Source organism: Pteropus vampyrus, unplaced genomic scaffold (genome assembly GCF_000151845.1).
Source record: "Pteropus vampyrus isolate Shadow unplaced genomic scaffold, Pvam_2.0 Scaffold95, whole genome shotgun sequence".
Lineage (NCBI taxonomy): Eukaryota > Metazoa > Chordata > Mammalia > Chiroptera > Pteropodidae > Pteropus > Pteropus vampyrus.
This window is the reverse complement of record NW_011888876.1, coordinates 4320291-4348252: the sequence shown is the minus strand read 5'-3', so window position 1 is coordinate 4348252 and position 27962 is coordinate 4320291. Positions and strand designations below refer to the sequence as shown.

Genomic DNA, 27962 nt, shown 5'->3' with positions numbered 1-27962 from the left:
GTTGAGTCTGAGGAGTCTTTTCTAAAAAACAGATAAAAATATACAGATATCTGATTAATAGATATCCTGGACCCACACACTACAGCTCTAACAGATAAGGGTTTTGAAGTTGGAAGTATAAAGTAAGCACTGATTCACTAATATTACTTCTTACTTCAAATCATCTCCTGACATTTATTAGTTGATAACTATTTGATGGCTCCTCTGTGTCCTTGGTGTATCTCACAATAGTAGAGAAGATAGACATTAATCCCATAATTTCAAGAGCAATCAATACCAAACTAGAAAGAGAAACTATAGGTGGGCATAGAGAAGTGAGTGATTCTAGAGCTAGATGGGAAAGCAGAAGAAAACATTTTGTAGAAGAGGTGTCACCTGAACTGGGCCTTAGAGTAACAGTATGTCAAAGGGAATTTTGGCCAGTATAGGCAAAGAAACTTGCTGGCTGTAGGTATTTAGATGTGTTGTAGGAGTGCAGTATTTGCGGCAGAGGGAGCTGAGGAAGGCCTCAATGAACGCTAGAACACGCATCCTGCACTTGGAATGACTTGACAGACTTCCGTAGGGAGGCTGTAGGCATGCATGAGATTGCCAGAGACCAGGGTATGCTGGGAGAGCAGTCTGTAATAGATGCCTTTGGGGTTGTCTGCTCGCTCTCACCAATCCTCTTTTCTTTGGAAACAGCCACTTCCCTGCTTGTGAAGCACTAAGTTTACACTGCCTAGGCAAGTTGATGGGAACTGGGATGGAGACTGGCTACTGCTATCTGGATTGAAAAAGACATTGGCCCAAGTTGGTTCAATGAAATTCATTGTTCCCAAGATTCTATAATGGGGACAGAAGGATTGCTAAGCTTCTCATGTGACTGGAACTGTGAATGTGACCAGTGAGATGGCCTTTTTCTAGAAAAGCAGAGGATGTGTGTCTATGTGGTAGTGGTGGTGATGGGGGCTGGGGAAGAAGTGAAGCAGAGGGTACTATACCGCTTCACAACGATTGCTAGGGCTCCTGGAACTTAAATATAACTCCCTGTAACAAAAACATACTGGTCTTAATTCAACCTGTGGACACTGACCAATCTGAACAAGCCTGCTCCTTCACCTTTTTCTACCAAGAGTTTCACTGCCTTTGGAGTTTAATACCCCTAGTCCCAATAAGTGACTTTCACAGTACATCATTTCCAATCTCCTTTATCACAAAGGTCATCTGCCTTCTCCTCTGGACATGTTCCTGCTTGTAAGGATCATGGGAAAACATGATGCTCAGAATCAAGTGTAACTTGAGGAGTACAGAACAGAGCGGGAATCTGTGCTCCCTGCTCCCTTTTGTATACTGTTTTTAACAAATGCAAACTGCGTTTATGGCCTTTAGGGCAACTGTAGTGTATTTGTGAAAGTATATATTCTATGACTACATAAAACACAGTGGATTAATATTATTGCTTGGTCCTGTGTGTGTGGTAATCCAAACCTCTGTCTTTTCTCATGTTTTGCCGCTATGCTGCCTCATTCACATTCTGTAATGGTAAGCTGGGCCTTGGCACCAAATACGAAACTTCGTTCATTGCTTTGTTTGAGTCATCCTGATGTTTCTGCCTATGAAGATGATATAAGCTTTCCCTTCTAGCTTTTGAGTCATCGATAGAAGCCCATGACCCATATTCCACATCTGTACCTCCAGCTTTTATGCAAAACTGATGAGAATTAAGCTAGGCTTTTGATCTTAGGCTGGATCATTTTTCTATGCATCAAAAAACAATATAGTAAATATAGTAATTTTTATATCAAAATTTGTTTTATTTTTTATATTTTTATATTTATACTTTCCCCCTAGTTGAGACATAACTGACATACAGCATTGTACAGTTTAAGGTGTATAGCATACTGACTTCACTTAACATGTATTGTAAAATGATTACCACAAGTATAATGATGAAAAGGATGAGCTACAAAGTCAAACTGAGTTCAAATCTCAGCCTTTACATTTATTAAATGTATAGCCATACTATCTCAGTTCCCTCATCTGTAAAATGGAGATAACGATAGTACTTATATATCTCAAGGCTACTCTGAGGACTGACTTAATACATGCAACGTGCTTAGTGCTGAGAACAGCTGATACATATAAAGTGCTTGGCACATAGTAAATGCTCAATAAATGTGAACTGTCACTATTATCATATCACCATTTTGTCTCAGGATACCTATCAGTAAAATGAGGATAATGAGAAAAGTTCTTATGAGGACTAAATAGAATGTATGAGAAAGTGCCCCATATATTCTGAAGTTCCGGGCGCCTATGAAGGAGGGTGGTAATTCACATGAATGAGCTTCTAACTTTTGCATGCCTGGGCCTTTTTTGGCCAGGTACAGAAAATCACCTTCTTATAGTAGCTTCACATATCTAACTCTTTGCTCCTCTTCACATCTACCTAAGGTTTTGGAGAACCAAAATTTAGTGAACTTTTACAGTAGATTACCCTTGCCTTTTTTTTTGTTTGTTTATTTTTACTGTAATTATAAAGTCAAAAACAAAAGCAACCCCAGCTTTGCATCCCAGCTAGTCACAATTTTAGCTGTGTGACAATCTCTCTGAGCTTGTTTCCTCACCTATAAAGGACTGTTATGAGAATGAAGAGATTAAAATGTAAAGGACAAACAGTACCAGAATGAAGATGTGGATCAACAAATTTAGTTGTATTTTATTATGATTATGGTTATTATTTCTCCACCCAGGGCCACAGCTTTTTATAGAAATACACAAATTTGAGTTTAATTTATAGGCTTCTATCAGAGAGGTGAAAATACAGTGCAATTATACCAAACAATTAAACCAGAGTTGTCAAAATATCCTTTAGGAAATATGTATACACTAAATTGTCTTTTGAGTTTATTCCAAAGAGACTCCCAGGAACTTCTACTAGTGTAGCTTCCAACTGTCAAAATCTTGCGCTTCCATCATCAGACTATTACAAGTTGATCTGGCTGCCGAAGATTTCAACGATAAGGATATTACTGACTTTGAGGGTTGATGTGCTTGTTATGTATCTCACTCATTTGTGACTTCTTTGATTACTTGGTCGTGGATTATGGAGTCATTAAATTTCAGAGCCAGAGGGGGCTTAAGAAATATAGTAGTTTCTTATTCTCCCTTACAGATGGAGAAACTGAGGTCCAGAGAATTAAAATAACTTGCACCTGTTTGCATAAGTAACCTCTACATTACAGCTACCTCTGCATTTCATTTGGCCTTTAAATGACCTATGTATCTATAATACTCAATGGCTGCTATTATGGATGGCATCAATTTGTATATCAAATTCTCTATTCTAATAAATTGATGACTCAGCAGAAATTGGGACTACTGAGGATTCATCATGAGTGTTAGGGTGTTCAAGGCGACTTTCTGAAATTTTAATACCAGACTGAACATAGATGGACCCTCAGAATCCCTGAAATCTTTAAAATATACAGTCACGCGCCACTTAACGACAGGGATATGTTCTGAGAAATGTGTCATTAGGTGATTTCATGTGTGTGAACATCAGAGAGCGTGCTTACACAAACCTAGATGGTATAGCCGGCTACACACCTGTGCAATATGGTATAGCCGGCTACACACCTGGGCTGCAAGTCTATACAACATGTTACTGCACAAAACATGAGATTAAATCAGGCACAAGAGAAAATGATGCAATCAAGAGATATGGTAGACGAGATACATGAGGTCGCTGCCACAATAACATGGCAACATGTAAAATATATTTTACAGTAGACTTTTTTATTTTAAGTAGAAAGGGTGTACTATAAAATAACAATATAAAAAGCACGGTATAGTCAAGACATAAGCCAGTAATGCCGTTCGTTATTTTCAAATATTACGTACTCTGCATAATTGTATGAGCTTTACGTTCACATGACTGGCAGCACGGTAGGTGTGTTAACACCAGCATCACCACCAACACATGAGTAGTAACGACATTAACAGCCAGGACATCACTCACTACATGGTAAGAATTTTCAGCTCTATTATAATCTTTAGAGATTGCTACGCATCATATACGCAGTCTACTGTTGACCAACATGTCATTATTAGGTGCATGACTGTATATGTAAACTCTACTCTCTTTTATCTGTCCTGATCACTGCTGGACCTATCCATGAAGTCTTACGAAGTAAAAATGCTCCAGAACATTTGCTGGATGAATGAAATTGGACAAGCATCTGAATTCTCCCCTTTTTAAAACACTTTCCTCCCTTGGCTTCCAGAATACCACTCTCCTGGGTTTCCTACTTTCTCTCAATCCACTAAGTACTCTTTGGAACTCCTGAATATTGGCATATCCCCAGGGGTTAGTCCTTAAACCTATTTTCTACCAACAGTCTCTCTTTAGATGACTTGGGCCTTCCACCTATATTGTGGTAATTCAACAGAGTGTATGCTTAACCAAAAACCTCCCTTGTGCTCCAGACTTCTATATCCAAACTGCCTATTTAACGTTCCATTTGGCTTTCTAATAGGCATCTCAAAACCACGAAAGTCAAATATAATTCTAGATTCTACTCCTATTTCCTATTATCGACATGTTTCTTCGATAATCTTCCCCCATCTTACTAACTAAAACCATTATCCATTAGTTGTTCAGCCTAAAATCTAGGAGTCATACCTAATCCCTTTACTTTTTTTAATATTCTGTCATCCAAACCATCAGCAAACCCTATCAATTCTCCCTTCAAAACAGATCTTAAATGTACTCTTCACCTCTACCTACTTCTACCAGCCCTATTTTAAGCTACCATCTTCTCTCACCTGGATGATCAATCGGTCTACTAATGGTTTTTACTTCTCTTGGGCTCCCTACAATCAACTTTCCAATCCATTCCACAGTGCAGTCAGGGGGATCTTCAATAATTCTTCTGTGCAAGAAGCTCTAATTACTTCCTCTTGCACATGAAATAAAATATATGGTCTATACATACCCCTGCATGATCAAGCCCTAGCCTAATTCTCTGACCTCATCTAATTCTACCCTTCCTCCGCTCACAATGCCACACACTGGAAAGAATCCTTTCTCAGTGTCAAAGAGTAATACATATCTAGAGAGAGGATTATAGAGGGCTAAGTCACAGTACATCAATTCAATTGCTTAACCTTCCTAAATTTCACACGGCACTGTAGAATTGTGAGAAAATCTCATGTCATAAAGTACAGGTTGGCTATTAAAGAAAAGGCTGAGAGTTGTAAAAGGTTTGAGACATAAACTATAATTTTTGAATTACCTGGAAAATAAGTAAACCACTTCAACAGCTAGAAATTGTATCCCTTTTCTATCTTCAGCCATTTAACTTTTGTAAAGAAAACTCATCTAAAAAGGGACCTGCCTGTATGCAGAATATATAAAGAACTCTCAAACTTCAATACTAATTTTAAAAACTCCTCAATTTTAAAAAATTTTAAAAACTTGGACACTTTGCTTAAGAGGCTATGTGGTTGGCAAAGAAGCATTTGAAAAGATGTCAAACATCATTAGCCACTAGAGAAATGAGATACCACTACATATTAGGGTGGCTAATATTTTTAAATGATAATTCCGAGTTGTGGTAAAGATCTAGAGCATTCCAAGTAAGAATGTAAAATGATCCAACCACTAAAGAAAACAATTTGGCAGGCTCTTATAAAGTTAAACATATGCTTATCATGTGACCCATCAAGTCTAATCTCAGGTATTTACTATAGAAAAATAAAAATTTAGGTTCACACACAAACTTGTACATGAGTATTTATAGCAGTCCTATTAATCACCCCAAATTGGAAATAAACTTAATGTCTTTCAAGGGGTAAATGAATCAACAAGCATCAATAAAAAGAATGAACTATTGATACATGTTAACAATTTGAATAAATCTTAAAGGCATTATAGTGAATGAAAGAAGCCAGCTTCAAAAGGACACGTACTGTCTGATTCCATTGACATAACATAGTCAGGAAGATAAAATTATAGTAGCAGAGAACAGATCAGTGGTTGCTAGGGGGTTAGGAGTAAGGTGGGAGCATTAGCACAAAAGCATAGCATCAGGGAGTTTGGGGTTAATGAAACTGTTCTGTACTTTGATTTTAATAGTGGTTACACAAATCTATATTTACAGAACTTCCCACCCCCTTGAAAACCCTCAATTTTACTGTATGTTAATTTTTAAATGTAATAAAATATGGAAGCACCTAATACTTCCTATCCAACAACATTAGTATAGTGCTTTGGCCACTAAGTCATCACCATTTCACCAAGATCCAAGATCTAAGTAAAACTACAATGATTATCTCAGTAAAAACATATACAACTTGTCCTAAAAAAATAAAAAAAGAAACTTTCAGTCTAAACTAGTGAAAAAGTCTGGGTAAGACATTAAGACTCCATTTCTCCACTCATTAAAAAAATACAACAGACTGTAACTCTGTTAAGGACATTCCTCCAGAGCACAGATGGCCTCCAGGCAGAATGTAAAACTTAAAACCATTTAACCAAGGCCTCTCCCTCTGTAGGACCTGACACTTGTAGCAAGGATAAGCAAGGCTACTGCATGTTCTCCTTAAGTCCAGCAGCAGTGTCCAAGCCTCCAGCTCTGAGGCAGACCTATGTGCCTTTAGAGCCAAGAACGCTAACCTCCTCAACATATTTGCAAGGGGAGGACAAGAATGTGAAGAGGGCCCTCTTCTGCTCAACAGGGGTAGGCGTGTCCACTCACAGACCGAAGCTCTCTCTAGGGTTTCCCTTGCATCTGGAACCAACCAGTCTTTCTGTCCTCTATGAGCTTTATAACTCACCCCCAATCCTGTCAGCTTGTTTCGTGTTGTCATGCCTTTGTTTATCCTGCTCCTTCTCCTTGGGAGACCCTTTCCCACTTTACCATTCTGACAAACATCTACCAATCTCTCATGATGCCTCCTTGGTTGAAGCCTAACCTGACAGCTCAAACAGAAATGAACACTTCTACCTTTACACAACCTCTGTGCCCTCCAGGATTGCTAATACTGTGCCTCCAACAGTTTGTTGCACTTATTTATTAATCTCCCTCTACTCGACTCTATGCCCCACAGGGCAGGAAAAGATTATTTTTTTTCTGTATCTCTAAAATATACCAAGCACAGAGCAACGACCAGTGAATGTCAGTTGAGTCAGTGAGTAGTGTAGATTCTCTACTTGCAAATCAAAGGGCACAGTTTATAAAAACTAGACAACAAACTAGTGGGCCAGCCCAGAAACCTTGTGCCAATGCTCAAAGCTTAGTATTCAGCTCCTTAGTATTCAGCATCTAAGGTCCTGGTGAAAGAGAGACCAATGCTTTAAGTGAAACCATATGTTCTAGGGGTTGGAAAATGTAGCTGCCACACTGCATTACCAAAAGACCACTTTCTCCAGAACTGTGATCAGATTTAGTAGAATGGGCCCAGAACTCAGACGTGTACATTAGTAGAGACTCTCATCCTATTGGTCAAAAAGTGCTTTTGTTAACTACTTCCACGTGTAAAACGATGTTCGGAATAAGTGCCGAAGTCTCCCTGCATTCACTACTAAGACTGCAAATTATGAAACTTAAGCAGCGCACGTGAGCACTCTTACACACATTACACTCCCACGGTTTAATGATGCAGCCATCGGAACCCAAGAGTGCTGCTTCCCTGACATACCGGATCAGTACTTTCATAGAACCAGCACTCCTTCCCCTCTCCTCAGACTAGTCTTTCTCTAGTATCAGATTGGTAACCTCATGGCAAATGTTTTCGTGTGCAAGACTCCAAAAGGCATGTGGGTATTAGAGCAGAGGGGCTGAAAGAGAACTAATTTCTATGCATTCAAAAGGAACCTAGAATCCTTAACAGTACAATGTGATGGTCAGTTTCTTACAGTACCATTTTATTACAGGATGTGGTTAAAACAATGGATGGCTGGACTATATCCAGTGACAGGAAAAGATACCAATTGTGACACATCATCACCTCTCCCCTATCCGGCCCCCAACCAAATAAAAGAGGTGAGGGTGGTAGATTTTCTTGTCAGCAGCAATTAACAACTATCTCATGGCAAACTTAAAAAGCAAAAAACATGACTCCATGAGAGTCTGTGTATGTAAACATACTCTTATAAATAATGACAATAGCCAAGACTTCAAGACTAGCACTTACTGGGTGCCAAGTCTTTCATTTACACCTCTCTTCTTTCCACACTGACTCATGTGCATGTTTTGCAATTAAATAGCCACTGCGATGGTGTTTATTTTTTCTTTTTTTAAAAATGTCCCAAACATACATTTGTTGTAGAGCAGTAATTTAATAAACTGTAATTGACATTTAATAAGTTACACATAGCTTAGCTCCTTTGAAAAGCAAAGCCAGGTTGCTGTAGCCATCACGCTGAAAGAACATGCTGAAACCTCAGCAAAGGAAAACTTTTTGCTAACAGCGAACAGGATGCTAACAGAGAACCAGAGAAACTGAGGTACAGAGTTTCCCCACACCTTTGCCAACTGCAATGCAGGACTCTAATTTTACTACATTCAGAAAAATATCTGACCATTTTATTTTGCAGCCAGATATCCGGAAGAATAAAAATGTTTTAAGAAATGCCTGGCAAACACAGTAAAAATATATATATGTGAAAACAAACCCCACTGCCAGTTTTGAATAATGCTCTGGCAGCCAAATGTTCCTCCTTTCCCTGTAATTACCTTCAAAAACTCTTATGTTTTAAGTGATGAATAGTTAGTATCTGTTAAGCAACGTTAAAATTATTTTTCCCTCTTTGTAGTTCAAAAGGGGAGTTACAGTTCAGGTAAAGAATTATATCTGATTCACCCGTATTCCCAGGGCTTAGAACACGGTAAATGCTCAATGAATGTTGGCAATATAACTTATAATTTTATACAGAGCAATCAGAATAATGAGCCATTGATATAAGCTCTGAAGCCCCTAAAGACTGAAGACTCAAAAGTTAAGCAGAGTAATGATTAGAATGCTAACAATAGTCCCAACTTTACCACTTCATGGTAAAGCTTCTAAGAAGGGGCTATTAAGCCTGGCCATAGCAATTGTCTTGGCATCTATTTATCTACCAAAACACGTGGAAGGAGATAAGAGTAACTTGACTATCCTTCTTGTCCTGATTATGATTTAATCTGTGTGCTCACTTAAAGCTCATCCCCTCTTCTTTTTCATGCAATCGACACAATTGTAAACGACTCTCTTACGGAAAAGCCACATATTTTGCAAGGACCCACTCATTACTAAATATTTTCCTTTGCCCAGGAATAGCATAGCAATTCCTGGTAGCAGAAGGCTCAGCAGCTCGTATCACTAGTTATACAGCATTTTTGAGGCTGAATTTCCAAAGGGCCCATCCCCGATTGCTGCCCACTGAATGGAGGCATTCCCTGGGGACTTTTCTACTTGGAAGATAAACAACACCAGCCACAAGCTCACCGGAAAATCTTCTCCTTTCTTATCTCCCTAAATTGCTACTCTATAAACTCATTTCAATTACAAGGCATATTAAATACGTTCTGAGTACTGTGACAGAGGTTCTCTTGATTCTCTTGATTCCTATAGCAACCCTGAGAAACTGCTATTACTATCCCCTGTTGTACATATGAGGAAATTGAGGCTCACAGAGGTCAAGTGACTTGGCCAAGTGACAGAGTCAGGCTGCTCAGGTTCTTTCCCCAACACTGGGAATCCTGTTGCAAAGCAATGGAGGCAGCCAAGTTTTTATGAGCCATCTGGGCAGCAGGGTACGAGTTCTTCCCATACAGACCAAGCGATCTGCTCAGAGGCTATGGAAGCGGCAGCAGGTTTTATTTTTGTTTTCATTTGGTTTGGTTTGGTTTCAATGGCTAAAAATCCTACAGGAATTCTGATTGGCCCCAAAGACAATCCACCATGGCCCACCAGCCAGTTGACTTCTGACCTTCCATGCTTCTCATTCTAATTAATGCAAGGTCCTTGGATCACATTGTGAGCATCAGACCCAGTCAGAGTTAGCAATGACCTTTACATCTATCAGTCCTTTCAAAATATGTAAAACAGCTGTGCGTTGAGAACGCCCCCCAAACTCTCAACCTTGAAATATGAGTAGATGCATTTTTCCTGATTATGCTGTTTTTAGCAAGTCTTTGGGACATGACTGTTTATGTGTCTAATAAATATTTGAAGAGTGGCTTATTTTTTAATTTCTAAAGCAAACCTCTAAGGCATGCAAAAAGAAGATTCATACAAATGGACTGATTTCTTTGTCTTAAAAAGAAACCCCAGCATCAGGGAAGACAGAGAAAAGAGAATGACCTGAAAAATTTGGGGGGAAGGGAGAATGTTTGGCTTCCAGACTTGTGCCTCTGATATTCTTTTGTTCTCCCACCTCATTTAAGGATGCTAAATCAAACATGAGTGCAGTGATGTTTGTGTGTGAAAATGACAAAAGCAATGGGCTAAAATCCCAACCTCATCTTGAACCCTGAAGACTTTTATGGCTTTTCCTTCACTAGGCCCTCCCCCTAAAGCACATTAAAGACCACATTGTTCAAAAGGGTCATGGTAGGTTTCATACCCTATTTTAATACAATGTAAATGGTAACTGAACTTCCAAGTTTTGTTAGTAGTAATATTTGTATCTCTCTGGAAAATGCCCATTAAAGGAATTGATCCTTTGGTTTAAATATTAATGCAAAGTTATAATGTATCAGAGAGGCAAAACAATGGCATGAAGGAGGCACTGTCTGTGATGATTAAGTTAGATTTTCTTTTTATGCATCATTTTCCCCAGAAAAGGGGTATAGATTAGAGATGGGTTTAAAATATCCACATGATCTTGCAAAGTGGCTAAGTGTTCTGTTGAGCCTCAAAACTGTCCAGAAGAATATGTCAGGTCTCAACTCAAGAAGCATAAAATAAATTAAACGTAGGGCTCATTTCAAACGCAGGTCTTTCCCTATCCCCTTTATTCAATTTGTATGTTTGTAAGTCACGTTACGGTCTCCCAGTTTGGTTTTGCATTTATTCCTGGAAGACTTCAAACTCGGAGAAGGAATATGAGAGGTTCTTTATAATTCTATTTTCCACAGCTGTTACCATCAGTTGTCACCAATACTTTGGGGGTTTAGTGGAAGTGAGGCGGCAATGACTCCATTACTCTTTCCAACTGCCATAAAGAATTTGCATTATAAAAGTACCTACTGAATTACTGCCTTAGTCCACTGAAAAAGGATACAGTAAAACAGGAATGTTACAGTTGGGCTTGGGAAAGGAGAATTCAAAAAATGAAAATCTGGGCTGGAATAAAAGAACAACAAACTTGGCAGTACTTTTAAAATCGTAATTTCATTGGTGGAACTGCTAATTTTCCTAGGCTCAAGCATTTCTGTTTAATACCCATATAACATGCATTAAGATGTGGCATAATATCACAACTTAAGTGCATTTTAAAATAAGACCTATGATTTCTGTGTGTTTCTTGGTTTAAACAAGCTCTTGGTATGTTAATACCAAGAGCATCTGTTTAGCTCGGTTGAACTTTCAAGAGCCAATACCAGCTGTTGGGGGTGGGATTTCAAACATGTGTTACTCAAATACTAACCAAATTTTGGTTTTTTCATTCTCTTAATGATGCCTCCAACACCAACTGGGTAAAGCAAACGTTAGAATAAAAAGGAAAGAAGGGAAGGAAAAACGAAAGCAAGAAAAAAGATTACTCAATGCTTTGATGCATGTGACTAAGACCAAAATGATCACTCTCTCCAATTCAATACAGTATTAGCATGAGGACAAAAGGCGTTTAAAAATCAATTTGGAGTTATTTCTAGTGGGGACTGCCTTATCCTAGCAAGCTGAGGAATGAGACTATTCCCAACATTAAAAGGGCAATCATAAGGATTTTTTTCTCCTTTAAGAGCAATCTGATTTTCGCAAGGAATTCATTTGGTTGGTATTGTTTTGGTTTTAGGTGTCTGTCCTGCCAGGCAGGGGCTGTGCACAAGGGCTGCTGCATCTATCTTGAAGTGTGCACAATGGCCTCTCTTGCGGCTTGCTCTCTGTTATTGATCCTTACAGATGCTCCAAGGCCCTTCCCCCACCTTTCTCCAAATCCCAACCCCCCATTCTGAAAGATAGCTTAAGAAATAAGACTTCCTGCCTAGCGACTGGCAGGGCTGAAAGACCAGATTGTATGACTCCACAGATCAGGCCTGCCACAGTGAAAGCTTGAATAGAGTTAACCCTCTGTGAACTAAAACAAAACATTTGTATACCCAGCTGCGACAAAGGTTAATTTAAATGGACAAGGGCCCAATATCTAAAACCAGGCAACGCTTTTTTACAGTAGCATTTTCACTGGTCTCTTTTGTAAGTAGTTTGATTTTGCTTTTTAAGCTTCCAAAGGCCTCCTTCAGCTGGGATAATTCATTTTGCTTTACTAGAATTTTATATGAAATACTCAGGTGAAAATTTTAAAATTCACTCCTTGTTTTGTAAAAGTTCTTGTTTGAGTACCATTAGTTATTTTCTGCCATTGAACAGCTAAGAAAAACCAAAGTTTTAATACTTTAATTAAATATGTAGCAAGGGAGGACTTTCTGTTCAAACCTTTTTTTTCTCTTTCAGAACCTGTGGTCTATGTATCACTAAGAGATTCAAGCGGGTTGAAAAAAAGCCAAATGCTCCAGAGCTTACCCTTCCAAACTCCTCTAGCTGCTGCTCCGGTATCTCCGCCCAGCCCCGAACTCCGGTTCAAATGGATCTGGAGCCGATATTACTTCTTAAACTACAACTTTCTAGAAAAGCTAGTACATGCAGAATAGTTTAACAAAGCATTTCTGGGTATACTAAGGGAACGAGAGGAAGCTCTTCAAGATTAAAAAAAAAAAAGTAATAACAGGTCTTACATGCAATCGATCATTTCTACAAACTTTGTTGTTCCTACTAATTTACAATAAAAACCAGTGAAGTAATTCTGGCATATGAGGTGCTGGGAAAGAACATATAAGGGAGTATTAACATAAAGTGTTACTATAAAGAAGAAAGTTACGAGAGGGATCCCACTCCCTAGTCTGTGCATCCTCAGAGTGAGAACGAAGCTGCAAAGCTGCCTGTGGCAGATGTTAGCCATGCTGCAAGGGGCTGGGAAACTTTCCCAGGACTAGCTATTTCATAGGTTAATGCCCTAGAAATGTACCAACTACCTAAAAGAGTCTGAAACTCTTCTGGCTATAGCTCAGCAGTGCTCGCCTATAAGAAACCAAACTCTTAAACCAGATACACTTTATAAACACAGCAAACAAATATAGCAGATCTTTAATACTAAGATTCATTGTCTAGCTCTTTCTTTAGCTGTGTCTCTCCTGGCCCCAATAATAAAGTTGTGGGGCACTGGGGTTTCTCACACAAGTAGGAGCCTATCTCCAAATATACAATTTGCAATACTAACTAGTTGATATTAATGAGAAAGAGAGAGAGAGAGAGAAAGAGAGAGAGAGAGAGAATATTTACCCATTTTAAAAACAACCCACTTAAAAAGAAATTAGCAATGGCTTAGTCTTATGCCCCAAACTGCAAAATATCTAAGTTTCCCAAGGGGAATGAGGTTGCCTTATCAACGGCCTTGTGACCCCAATACTACCTATAATTAACAGTACTAAATAAGGCTTTGGCAGATAGGGTGAACTAGGTTAAGGAATTTAAAAATATAAACAAATTATATCAAGGGGTAAATTTTTAAAACGATTTTTAAAAATGTCAACTCTACCTAAGGACTGTAATGTGAAATGAAGTTTAAAATTTTTCAAGTCAGTATAAAATTTAAATCAATTTTCTTTTTTCTTTCTTTTTCTTTTTTTTTGCTCATTCTCTTAAAAACATCAACCACAACAATTAATTCACAGGTTTCCTTCTATTTTCCCTATTCCAAAACGTTTATAGCCAGTTGCTATATACATGAAAACTTGCTGGCTGAATGCTGCCAAGACACAAAAAAGGAATGAGCTGCCTCCCTCCTCCCTCAAGGCTACTATTTGCTTTAAATCTTCAAAGAAAATTTCCAAACCTTAGATCTGGACCCAGACTCAAACAGTCAGTTTCCTTACCTTCCCATGTCTCCATTTCATGCTTCTTGGAGTTTGTTGAGAAGTTCTATTGGAGCCATGAAGAAACAGAGATTACAGGACAAGTCTAGCTTGATGACCACCCTTCCGATACTTGGCCAATTTCTCTCTTAGCCGGGACTACGACAGTCATCCTTACAGGTCAGTTTACAAGCCAGTCATGTGATTAGAAAGTTCAGGCGCTAAGGTCACAACGTGTATGGAGTTAGTTTATTACCAAAGGTTATCTAAGTGGAACTGATAGACTTATTTTCTTTAGTTAAAAATGCTGCCTACCATGTCTCTCTGAAAACCATAATGGGAAATTTAATGGTAAATACTCCTCTGGTCTTCCCTAAACTGAGATTTTAAAATTAAAAGGGATCATTTTAGAAGAACCTGGTTTTCATTTAATTTAAAACAGTTCTAATATGTGAGGTTTTTTCCCCTCTCCTTTAAGAGCTATTCTATACTATATTCTTCTATACTCTGAATTAGAAATTTTAAAGTTGAAACCTTTTGCATAAGAAAAAGACAAAACAAAAACTCCACATTATGCATGTGTTTGGGGGTGGGGGGAGGAGTGGGATTCCCTGCTTTTTGTCATTATAATAAACAATGACAAGGCAAATTCTTCTGAGAAAATTAAAACATGGAGCTCTGAGTTATTTGCAGGGTTCACTTTAACTCTGGCCCTCAATTTCCATGCTCTGGCTATACACACTACTCTGAAAGAATGTGGAGAAAGGAAACTAAGGGCTGCAAAATCCTTTTAGAAAGCAAAGGTTAGAAATTCCATCCCCTGCCCCCAGCCAAATTCTTAAATCTTTAAGTAACCTTCCTGCTTCATTCCTTTACAACTCCTTAGACCTTAAGCAATCGTTATGCTATGTCTGCCTGATTTGTGAACCACACCAGTAACACAGCAGAGTGCGGCACACCGGACTGTGCATGTACACCGCTCAAACCCCGCCAAAGAGCTGCGGAGGCTGGCAAATCTGCGTCATATGCTAACGACACATGATGTCAAACATCCAGCCATCCATTCAGATATCAGAACACAACGAGAGGGCAAGTTCCACTGAGAAGGTGGGATGGCCCAAAGAGAGACTGCTTTGCGGGGATAAACGCTTCTTAGCTGCACAGTGTTCCATGCTATGAACTCTCCCTCCCTCTCTGGCCTTGGGAAGGACTTAAAGGCCAGGCACATTCTATAGCAGTGTTCCAGAAAAAAGGAGACTCTCCTGGGGGGTGGGAGTGAAAGGTGTCACTTGGCAGCCACATAACTGAAAGGCAAATATTGCCACCACTGTAACTAGAACGTTTTCCCAACCAACAGAGAACATTAGGGTCATCTAGCAGAGTAAGGGCCTAAAGAGAAAGTGACCAATGATTTAGAGGAGGAGAAAAGGCTATAATTTATCTGCCTAAAAATAAACGTTCTGCCACTGCCACACACGCCTCACTCCAAACACAAGCAGATCGACCAGCGTTCCTACCCCCATTCTCATCCAGTCAAGAGATTAATATTTTCTTCTCAATCCCTGTGGAACTTAATGTCGCTCTTAAATTTTAGGAAAGTGACTAGAAATAGAATGAAGGGGAAAGCTGAACATGGGGAAAGTCCATCAGGAGAAAGCTATTCAACTGGGAACACTCATCCAAAGGGCAGCTCGCTGCCTCCCCAAAGAGAGAGGCTTATCTCAACTCAGTGCTTGAACACATCAGAGGTGTACTAAGGCTCTTTGCTTCATGGCACCAATCTTTGGAGGAAAAGATGAAACTGGAAGCTATTACTCTGACTCCTAGTATCAAGACTGAAGCAGAGCCCTTGATTTTTAAGGATGGGTCTTAGTAATAATCCCTGAGAACAAATCTTTAACATAGTTTAAGAAGACCGGTCTTATCTTCGTATGCAGAGTCATATTTCTTCAGCATCTTTGGTACCACAGGTTTTTTGAGAGCCCTTTATAGGTTCTACTGAGAGGAAAGGGAAAGAGAACATAAACATGCACTTCAATGACCACGTGAAAGCAAAAGACAAACTCTAAATCTTAACTGGGGCTCCCAGAAAGATTGATAAAAACAACTGCAGAGAAAAAAAATCATTTAAAAAGATTAAAAGCATTCCTGAAATTTATGAGTAGGAAGAGGAGAAAAGAAAATGAGAAATCAACAACATTTTCTACTTGCTAGTATTAGCTTTGTAATGTAGAATAGGGTAGATGAACAAAATTCTACATCCAACCAACATCTGCAGCATTTGCATACTGCACATTTTAGAATTCAAAATTTGAGTCCAAATTATGAATGGCAGAACCTTAGTTAACCTTGTGAGAGACTGGTTCAATTTTTACTTTAAAGATGGGGAAAGAAACTGAGTCCCAAAGAAAGGAAGAGGCAGGAGTCATCAGACCAACTGAGAAGAAAACCGAATATCCTAGTCCTTCATTTCTTCCATTATCTTAAACAGGGAAAAAAAAAAAAAAAAAAAGCGCCTCATTTTAGATGTTGCTATTCAACATCACTTCCCATCTGTTCATTTATTCAAATGGTAGCTTTCAAAGAAGACTGCAGATTTTGAAGCTAAAGGGGGTATTCAAGATGTAGTACGCTTAGTCCTTCAGTATAAAACGAAAGGTAGCAATTCTAATGGCCACACAATAACTGGTCTCATTTCAACCTTTTTTTGTTTTTAAGAAGTTTCAATAAAAAGTCTGATGCAAAGTGAAAGCTATGTGACCACTCTGATGGGGATACTGGAGAACCTCTATCCATTTCAGAAAACTAGAAATATGCAGAAAATGTTTTAAATTCCTTTTTTAACCACAAAAAATAAGAGTCAAAGATCTCTAGTTCTTATCTGTCAGGTCCTATGACAGTCCCTATGGCAAGAGAAAGAGAGTTTAATTTGACCAAACAGGAATAATGAAACGCAGCTAAGTGGAATCCATACTATGTGACCAACAAGCAAACCTCCTAAGTGAAGAAAAAGAACAGGAGCAACAAATAACATGCTTAGATATGATTTCCAGGTTTGCCTTCTATTCCTGGAATTGGAAAGGAGGGTTCATTACCAATGCAGAGTTTTAAACTAAAAATATTCCACAAACTAAGGGTTTTTATCCAATTCTATAAACATTCACTGAGTGTCTCCTATGGGCTAGGCATATGCTGGCTGAGGTGGCAGAAATGACTATCATGTGACCCTGTCCTAGAGGTAACTCACTATCTGCTACCTCCCCAGCCTCATGTTCCACCATTCTATACTAACCCGCTTGTAGTACAAACATACTAAACAGATAAATGACAATATGATATTATGAGCACTGTAACAGAGGTGAGTACTAAGTATCAGGGAAACAGAGGAAGAAACAATTCATTAGACTGGAGTGGGATGCCACAGAGAGGGCAACACATTTGAGCGGATCCTTGGAGTTACACAAGTAGACAGGAAAGATATTTCAGGACTTGAAGGAATGGGCAGCACTGAGAAAGATTAAAAGACTTTTTAATGCCTATGCTATAAAGTCAGGAATTAAATCTGTATGTGAAAGAGTAGCAAGATTGGCTAGGGAAGAAAAGTGGATAGCCTTACATATAACAACCAAAGAGAATGTATGTACCTTATCTGAACCTGATTTGAGCAGATCATCTGAAAAAAGACATTTTTGAGACAATCAAGGAAATTTAAACATGGGTAGGGTACTTAAATAGGTCAGTTTCCCACTCACAAATGGAAGAACCTGGAAAGAGTAAGCCCTCCTCCAAAACTCCATAAATTCCCCATTGAGATTCTGTGCATGAGTTTTTAAAGTATCACATCAATAACAGATTATAGTATAAATAAGTCAGTCCCTTTTGAATGAAAAGAAAAAGAAAAGAACCAGATCTATAGTATACAAACATAAATGCAGCCAACTACTGTATCTCCTGAGAGGTCTGAACAAGTTGGGACTTACTCATTCCATATGGCACCCTTGCCTGTTCATCTTCACAATTAAGATCCAGATCAGCCCGTAGATTAATGCAAATAAATACTGTTGCTCTGAATATAGCGACATCTCAAACTGCTGTTAAGTAACATGTGTAAATGAGGTAAAAAAAGATCAAAGTAGTAAAAAGCAAGACTTTAGGGCAGAGCACATGGACAGAGAGCCTTTCTCCTTTGGTGCCTCTAAAAGGGAAGACCACCTGAAGCCCAGTAATTTCCAGATAAACTCTGGCCTTAGTTTTGACTTTTCAAGTTGTTTTATTTTTGCCTATCTACCCATCTGCCTGACCTAGAGGGGGGAAAAAAGAGTCATGTGACAGTCTCAGCAAGAGGCTTCTGCCTAAGAGTAACTCAGTTCTGTGTAAGGACACTGGGCAAAGGCCTGCAAGATAAACCCCCAATAACTGTGGCAAGATCTCATGGTGCCCAAACAATGGCTCCCAGGCACCTACGATCTAAAGGCCCATACCCCAAGGACCTTTATATACAGCCCCTGTTGATCCAATTTAATTTACCACCACTCCTAAAAGCACCCATCACTTGAGCCATACTGACCCACTAGATAGTGCCAAATATCAAATGCCTAGAATAACTCTTCCCACTATTTCCTTACAGCTTCTACTATCACTTACTTATCTTTCTGGATTCAATTTGAATATTCTATGACTACATTCTGCCAGATTTCAAATCAGACAGTCAATTTCTTCCACACTTCCTGGATCCCTAAAATATACCATGACAATACGTATCTCCTAGTATTTTTATTTTACAGTTTTATCTTTATTAATCTGAATGTACCCCAAAGAGTCAAACCTTGGTGTTTCCAGGGTTCAGCCTTAGGTTTAGGATATAGTAGGCATTCATCATATCTTAAAGTAGTTAGACGGCTCTTGGGGTGAGTGCGCGCGTGCGCGCGCGCGCGTGTGTGTGTGTGTGTGTGTGTGTGTGCATGTGTGTGGTGGGGGTGGTATGCAGTTCTTTTATTAAACTTCAAGGCGCATTCATATTCTACTTCATTTTCATATTTCCTAACTCTTTCATGTTACTTCAGAGGAGAATTTTTCCCCTAAACAAACTCCTCTTTAGAGCCCTTTACATATCAGGCCCTTTGCTTTACATATAGTTTCTGATCTGTAAGCCTACCTGACACTCAATCTTCCAACAGTAAACGCCCAACACTTGTAGTAAAAGATTTCTGACCAATATGTCCTATTTGCTGAGTTCTTGTATTAGTGTGGAATCATATGTTGCTGGTAATCTTTTGATTAACATAAAAGTCTCCCACTAGATTCCAAGCTATATGAAGGCAGAGACTTTGACCCTTATTCTTGTTCATCATTGTAGCCCCAGGTGCTCAATAAATACTTGTTGACTAGGAAAGGAAGAAAGGGAGTTGCTTCAGAAAGCAGGAATACGGGAGAGGAAAGAAAATCTTTAAGGAGTACAAATATTAAGAAAAAGACTGCTCCGGGCCATTCCTGCAAAGCCAAAACCAGTTCAAGCAGCCTCAATTCCAACTCTAGTAAATCCTACCCATACACAGAGCTCTCCTCTAATTGGGGGACTGGGTGTAATAAACCTGAAAACCAACAGGGCCGGTTGTAAACCAGCCAAGTGGCAATCCTACCTGCAACCAACCCCACCCTTCCTACCCTACTAGTGATTGAACCTGACTCTCTAAAGATAGGTACAAGAAAAGAGAAGTCAACAGGGGCTTAATAATCTTAGTCTGGGGTATAAACTGACTTCAGTTGGCAAAGGGATTTATTTTTATCAAACAACACAGACATACACCCAATCTGAGTCAACTATACACAGCGACTGAGCCCTAACCTGGATCATGTCATGAATTCCTCCTCTGAACCTTGCATCTTGATATCCAGCTGCCTCCTGGACATCTCCATCTAGATGGATCTATCCTAAGCACCTAAGACATATCCAGACACATCCTCCCTTTAAATCTGCTCCTGTTTCTGGGCTCCCTGTTTCAGTGCATGGCCCCAACCATCCAAGCCAAAAACCTAGGACTTTTTCCTTGACTCATTTCCCACCCACATTCAACCTGTCATTATTCTTATCTTTTCTAGCTCCTCAAAAGTTGCTGAATCAGCCACTTTCTAACCAAAGATGGGACAATTTGAGTATCTTTTAAAAAAATTACAATAACTGAAATAGAAATGTTTAAATCCATGAGTTAACAATAACTCTAAAAAAATAATCTGTCACCACTGAAGGATGCTAGGGATCCAACAAAGCACTTTTTAAAATATTAAATAAAGAGAAAGAACCAAGTATTTATCCTGCCTTTCCTAGATGAAATATACCACATAATAATAAACAGCAACGGAAAAACTTCTCTTTATAGAAACATTCCAGCTAAGAAATGAAGAAATACTAAAATTAGAGTATTACTATGAAATAATGGACCTTAGATATTGATCAACAACTAATATAAAAAGAGAGAATTAGTACATATCTTCTGATGGAAGAATTCAACATCCCCATGAAGCAGTCTTGCCAAAAAGTTGAATCCGAAGGTGATCAAGCCTCTAGAGCCAATTAATAAAATGAAAGAACTACAGAGTTCAGAGGAACACATTCATCTACACTACAAGGATGCAATCAGCAAAATCTGGGCTATGGTAAATTCAACAAGACAAATTACTTAATCTCTTAAATGAAATTGGAAGGAAACAAAGATGGAGGAGAAATCTATAGATAAAAACAATCTTTTAGAGGTACATGCCGGAATATTAATGGATGAAATTACATGATATCTGAGGTCTGCTTCAAAATAACATGGAAGGGGAGGAAGTGGGTAGAGGTATAGATGGGACAGGATTAGCCTACATGATGGTTACTGAGACTGGGTATATCAGTTTGTTATACTATTTTATGTGTTTCTAGGTATGTATAAAATGTAATAATATGAAGTAAAACAAATCTTGAATTCATATACTTGTTTTCATCTATACTGTCCTATTTTTGGCCACCATTCTCTTTCATTTCGCTTATTTCAAGAGCTTCCTTATAGGTCTGACTTGTTAGCTACTATTTTTTTCTAGGTCTACTCTCCACCCTGACAGTGTCACTTGCCCCCCACCCCCCACAATCCATTCCCCACTCAGGCTGCTTTCTAAAACTCAAATAAAACCATGACACTTTAAATCTGTCATTGCTATCAGAATAAAGCACCTTCCCAAGCTTATGAGGGCCTTCCTCACTGAGCCTCTCCATTCTCCCTTCCCATAATCCCAAAGCTCTCAACAAATAGTGCTATTTGCAGTCCCAAGTGTGCTTTTACATGTACCGTTCCTTCTGCCTGGCTAGTTTCCATGAGCTATTTAATTCTCAGCTAATTCAGACATTACATTTTCAAAAAAAAAATCTCCAATTCTTCCCTGCCTTAAAGGTTCCAATCCAGTCCTATGAACTTCTAGTTTCTTCCCTTTGGTATGCCTGCCTGCCCATGGGTTGTGATTATTCCAAAAGGGTCAAGACCTAATTCATCTCTGCATTCCTGGTATCTACCACAGAACCTAGAACAAGCTGGGTCCTTGATTCATGTTTGAAAATTTTTTAAAAAAATAAATAAATAAAAATAAAAAAAATAATTTAAGCAGCCTAGGCTTCCAAGGAATCCATAATTCCACAAAAACAGCTGACTAAAATAGAAGCAGCCTGAAATTACATGCTTTGGAATTAGACAGATTTAGAATCAAATACCAGCTATTCAACTTGCACTAGATTTTCTAAGTTTGAGCAAGGTGCCGTCAGTTCTCTGTGCTCTCATATCTGTTAAATGGAAATAGTTTCTCCACATGGTTACTAAGTATACTAATCGAAGTAACTAACATTATCTTTAACAACACAACATAGTGCTATGCACACGTCAGTGACAGAATTTAGCAAACTCCAGGACCATTAGGTCTGCACCTTCGCTCTTCCACTAGCTAACCCTATCTTCCAATATCTAACCCTAAAGGCCTTGGGCAGCTTCCTATCAATAAGGTCAACCTACTACTACTCGGCAGGTTAAGGACAGGAGGTATTGCTTTCCTGCTACTTTCCTCGTACCGGCTGCCTCTGTGTATATTCACTCATCTTCTCTTACCCTCCGGCGAATCCTGAAATATGATCTAATCCCAGGCTTTGGAACTCAGATTTTTACCAGCTTGACCTTTGACCATGTTGAGTAAAGGGAATAGAGATATCAGAGGCTGGGGTACATACTCCAGAATAAGGGACAATAGACCTTCTGTGCAGTTCCAGGACATCTTGGAGCTGGAACTGACCCCCATTCTCTCATGCGCAGGCCTATTTCTTTTTCTTTTATAGAAAAACAGAGTAAAGAGGGTAAGCAAACAAGTTCTAGGGTTAAACCTAGATTCAAATTTTAGATCCTGCTTATACTAGCTATGTGACTTTAGGTATTAAATAACTTTCGTCTTAATTTCCTCGTCTATAAAAACGGGTTAACAGTACCTACCCCACAGAATCTCTGAGAACTGAAAGATAATCTTACGAAAAGTGTTCAACACAATGTCATACATTAGCTTCTCAATAAACTTGTCATTGATATTATTTAGAACAACGTTTCTTTTCTTATTATAAAGTAATGTATGTTCAGTAGAGGGGAAAACCCAGAAAACAAAAAATATATATATAAAAAAGAAAAACACATTTTCATTCTACTACCTAACTAGAACCACAAATAATATCAGTTATATTTGGGTGTACTTCCTGACATCTTTTTTTTCTTTGTGTGTATATACTTTTTACTTTATTTTTTTTTAAAAAATTTGAATATATTATACATAGTTTTCTCTTTCACTGAGTATATTATATATTCTCCAATGTTATTAAATATTATTTAAATATTTAAGTTACATAATCTTTAATACACAATATGTATCTTACATATATGTATATGATGCATAATATATACTAAATGTTATATATTTAATAATTATTTTTTGTTAAGACAGCAGCAAAATATTTCATTAATAAATACTGACTAGTTGATTGATAGATTGATCTAATTTGCCATGTTCTTTCTGAACTCTTTTTTATGTGCTGTCCTCTCTGCTTGGAAAACGCCACCTCCCTATTCTTGACTGCTCCCCACATCACGTCTTCCCATCCTCCAATGCCTGGATAACTCCTAACTCCCACCTATCCTTCCAGTTTTAGTTTAAAAATCACTTTCTCGAAATAGCTGTCCTTGATCTCTTACTACCCTACTTCTTATAGCACATGTACTCCACAATTTTGACTCATCAGCATGTATTGAGATTACTTGTAAAATCTTCCTCTCCTCCACCAGACATAATCTCCATGAAGGCCATTCTGTCTTGGGTTTGTTTCATTCATTAGTATATTCCAAGAGGTTAGCAAATCGCTAGGCCCGTAAAAGGTTTCTATTAGTATTTCTCAAATGGAAGAAGTGGGGAAAACACTTCGTACAGCCACCAAATTCAAAAGAGCTCCAAGTACTTAGTAAGAAATTCTTCCTGAGGTCTCATCATATAATTTCCACACATAGGAAAAGGGCAGTCGATTGATGAATGGCACCAGCTGTCTTAGGCATGTTGGTATTTGTTGTACTGAAGGTTATTTCTCTTAGCACAATATTCCCTGGGAGGAGCAGGTAAATATTGAGACAAGATACATATCCATTTTTTTTTCTGTGAACCACTGTACAGTAATGTTTCTCCTCAATATTCCCTAAGGACGGATGAGTGCATGTGTGGGAGAAAACTACACAAGTCAGGGAAAGAACCACCCTAAAGGAGTAGAGGAAATGATTTTCAGGGTTCACACAGGGCCAGGGATAATTCTTGTTCCCACCAGCCAGAGTGGAAAACTTTCAAGATTAGAGAATTTCCCAAAGATTCTGATTAGTATTCATATGTCCCTGACACCTGGCCCTCAAGTATTCCCCTAAAAGCAATGATTGTTTTCTCAGATTAGCTATTTGTCATATTCAATCCATAAAGGATAGAACCTAAGACAGGTGCTAATGATTGGTTTGTGGGATGAGAGATGGATAAAATCAGCAGGAGCTAGAGAGGCAAGTCCAACAGGTTGAGAAAGTAGATCCTAAAGTTAAACTTTGCCTCAGGCTCATCCTGACAAGACAAAATCCACCTCTGTGAGCAGAGGTCCCCTTTGCAAATCAGCTTAGCGCAAAAATGACTGTAAAAATAACATCATAACCCCTCTTCAACGAACTGGTCTCCACATTAGAAATTCTCCCTTTCTTTGTGAATGCTTTTAAAGCCTCTGCCGAGAACAGACCTTAACTGCATTAAGGCAATTCCTGGGAAACGGCTCTTCTTAATCTTACTTGCCCTTCTAGTCCTAATGATGTAATTATGAATTCAAAATCTGATGTTGCCCTTTTAATGGTGTTTTCTCAGTCCTGGTGAAGTTCACTTTTCACACAAATAAGATATTTGGATTCCACTGAACATCTCTGTTCAGATCAGGTTAATAGAGAGTTGGCGAACTTAGATCCTTCATCATGTAACATTGAGAATCCTCAATGAATGCAGCGTAAAAAGAAATTGCTAAACTTTCAGGCTAAGACACTGCATGGAATGCAATGCCATTACTTTAATGACCTTTTTTAAAAAGAGAAATTAAGAAGGAAATAGGTAGGGTGCTTTTTACAGTAAGCTTCACTACAAGAGCCACAAGGAGTTGAAAATCAGCACTCAGCAAAATAATAATGACATGACAGACCTCTGAGAGGTAGCTGTGACAGGCATATAGGTGGGGTTCAAGAGTGGGAGAAAGGTACTGGAGTTGAAATCCTGGTCTACTAAAGACCCATTCAGCTCCTTTAAAATCATAAATGTATGTATGATGAATTCTACAGAGGCCGAACACTGGAAACTGTAAAAGGCTATCAAACGAGCAGCAACACAATATTTATTTCAACTTCAGGAAAGCCCTATTTCATTAAATTCTAGTTATCCCAATCTTCAAACTCTCTCTGTACACCGCCTCCCCCCACGGCACCCAACAAATACATGTGAAACACAATAAGTTTTATTCTTTTTCTTTTTTTCAGGAGGATGCAAAACCTTGTAAGCAAGTGATGAACCACAAATCTTTTTTAAAGATATGAACAACAGAATGATTACAGGTAAATATTCAAATGTTTTTTGGAATTTAGATAACTAAAAAGAGTCGTAGCTAGAATAATTTAAGTCAGAAAACCTCTATCACTTGTTACTTAGATAATCTTCATTTCTTCGCCTGTAAAATGGAGATAATTATACCTAATGTTCTAACTCAGGAGTGTTCTGAGGAACAAAATCAGAATGTGTGTGTAAATGTTTTATAAACAGAAGTGCCATATGGCTATTATTTGAAGTAAAAATAACAGGTACTTGTTTTAAAAGGTAGTTAAGAAAGAGACAAATATAATTGGAGCAGAGGGGAGAGAAGGAGGGCACCCTGGTCCCAAGTATATAATCCAAAAGTAATCATCATCAAAAAAGCATACTGTTTTGGTTTTTATTCTTTCTGAATTAAATTTCATTCTTTTTTTCTTTGGCCGTAAAATGTGTTGACAGCTCATGAAACAGAAATTTCATAAGCTATGAAAGAACTAATCACATCCACAAAAAAACTGAACTGGAAAAGTACTGGAATAAAAAATAAAAGAATACATATATTTTTTTACCATTGCGGGAGAGAGAAAGCCTTTTTATGCATAAGGCATCATTAAGGAAAAGATGATTGTATTTGCATTTACATAAATGTCTAACTTCTGAAAGGTGAAGACAACCAAACACACAAAAAAATATTTATAAACATAAACAAATACTACAAATAAGTATGAAAAAGATAAGCAAACTCCCCAATGAGCAAATAGTATGACCAAGCAAGGATGCACTAACATGATTATAGTATGGATAATAATTAAAAGGTCACTAATAAAAACTCATATTAAAGCAACTATTATGTACCATTTCTTGTCCAACAAATCAGCAAAAAATTTAGAATGCTGAGAATATTTTAGCGTTGGATAAGTTTTGAGAAAATGGATATGCTTACACAATGTTGGTGGCTGATACATAGCTTGAATACAGCTTATAGTATCTATCAACTTTCAAACTGTGTGTACTTTGACCCAAGGATCCCACTTTTACTACTCTATCTGACAAAAATATTCACATGTGTTCACAAAGATATATGTATAAGGATGATCACTAGAACATGTTACAATTTTTTCAGAGCTGGAAGAAACTCAAATATTCATCAATATAGGAAATGTCAAGAAGTGGGGAAGTGATTAAGGAGATAAGAAAATAGACTTATCTGGTCACTTTACAAGACTCATTCTGGATTTCCGTCAGCCTGTCAGTCAATCATTCAGCCAGTCCCTTCTCTCCACATTGCTATTTGCCTAAAGTGATGCCAGGCAGTGTGAGCAGACAGGCACTCCATTCCCGTCACCTGCATGGGCTTTCCTCGCCCCCGCCCCAACAATTTAAACAGAATCTCCAACACAACAGTGCAGGCATTTCTTTTAGTGTTAAGATCCTTATGAAACTGGAATGACGGGGAGCAAAGCACACCCTTGGGGCAGGGAGTCAGAGGTAGGTAGGCAGCACACGCTGGCAGTGATTTTTAGAGAAATGCATAAACAATCTGTTGATTTCACAGGACCACTCAGAATATCTCAAGTGCAAAACACACTTTTAGGGATTAACTCATTAGTGGGCTACTTCCCCTTGTGCTATATCCACAGCTGAAAGCCAAGTGGTTGATCAAAACCTGCTCAACCAGACAGCCATGTCCAGAGCCCAGAGGCTCCAGGCTCTAGGTCCAGGCTTAGCTTGAGAAATGATAATGAACAATCCATCCCATCACACCAGGAATGATGTTTTCCCCAAGCTGAGCACAGGGCCTGACACAGTAGGTACTCAAGGGCTGTTTGAGAAACAGGGATGATCCTGTACTTACATGACCCCAAGAGTGACTGCGGTCTTAAATTCTGCACTGCAGGTATCTCATTTGCCTCACTAGACCTGGCCCTACTGAAAACAGAATAATTTACTTATTAAATGAAAAGGATCGAGACAAACGAGTCAATACTTTTCATTCCCATCCAAACTTTGTATGACAAGGTGCTTAGTTTTAGAAAATAGAAATTTTGGGTTTTTGTGAGGTTCCTTTCTCTCCTCAAGGCTCTTTACAAAAAGAAAATTCTCAGGAGTAATCGGATAATCTGGTAGGCTGTCACTATACCACTGAGTATCATTTGAGGTACAGACCCCACACCAGGAAGCAAGTCAGGCCCTCGTCAAATCACACAAAGTAATGTCTACATTCTATCCGGCCTCCTCTAATATAAAAGATTCCATAGATGAAAAGGCTGCCTAGGAAGTTCTTGTCACAGCTAGGGTGCCTATTTTAGTCAGTTGCTACCCAAGGGACCATGCTTCTTTCCTAGGAAGCCAAGTCTGAAGGAGGACCATGCATTATAGAAAGGTTTGTAGCAGGTCACTCAAACATCAAGTATTTGTTTCAGGAGAAAACACAAAATATAACAAAAAATATACTACAGAAATGTATGGGTATACTGTTTTACCAACAATATTAATGAAATGTCAAAGGAAATCATCCCAGCTTTGACAACTAGTTTCGAGGATTCCAGATTAGCCATTACCCTCCATAAGAGATATCGCTCATGGCTGCAACTGGTGTAGTCTGCTTGGTTTCTGTTTTGTGATAAAAATTTTTCTTCTTCTATGCTGTCTTTTACATAGTCAATTTTAGCAACTATAAACATAAGTGTTGGACACCTAGGTTTTATTCTTTTGCCACTACAG

The 27962-nt window shown here is 38.5% G+C and overlaps 1 protein-coding gene across 3 annotated transcripts in view; it reads right to left on the bottom strand.

Moving 5' to 3' along the window:
• NR6A1 (nuclear receptor subfamily 6 group A member 1) overlaps nt 1–27962 on the bottom strand; it is a 193150-nt gene that overhangs the window by 46812 nt on the left and 118376 nt on the right. Inside the window, exon 1 of one of the 3 annotated variants that reach the window (XM_023533081.1) lies at nt 14121–14887. The exons of the other annotated variants lie outside the window; for them this stretch is intronic. Within the exon in view, the coding sequence (XP_023388849.1) occupies nt 14121–14136 (16 nt within the window). The 5' untranslated portion in view covers nt 14137–14887. Of the gene's footprint in view, nt 1–14120; nt 14888–27962 lie in introns of those variants that run through there. 3 annotated transcript variants of the gene reach the window in all.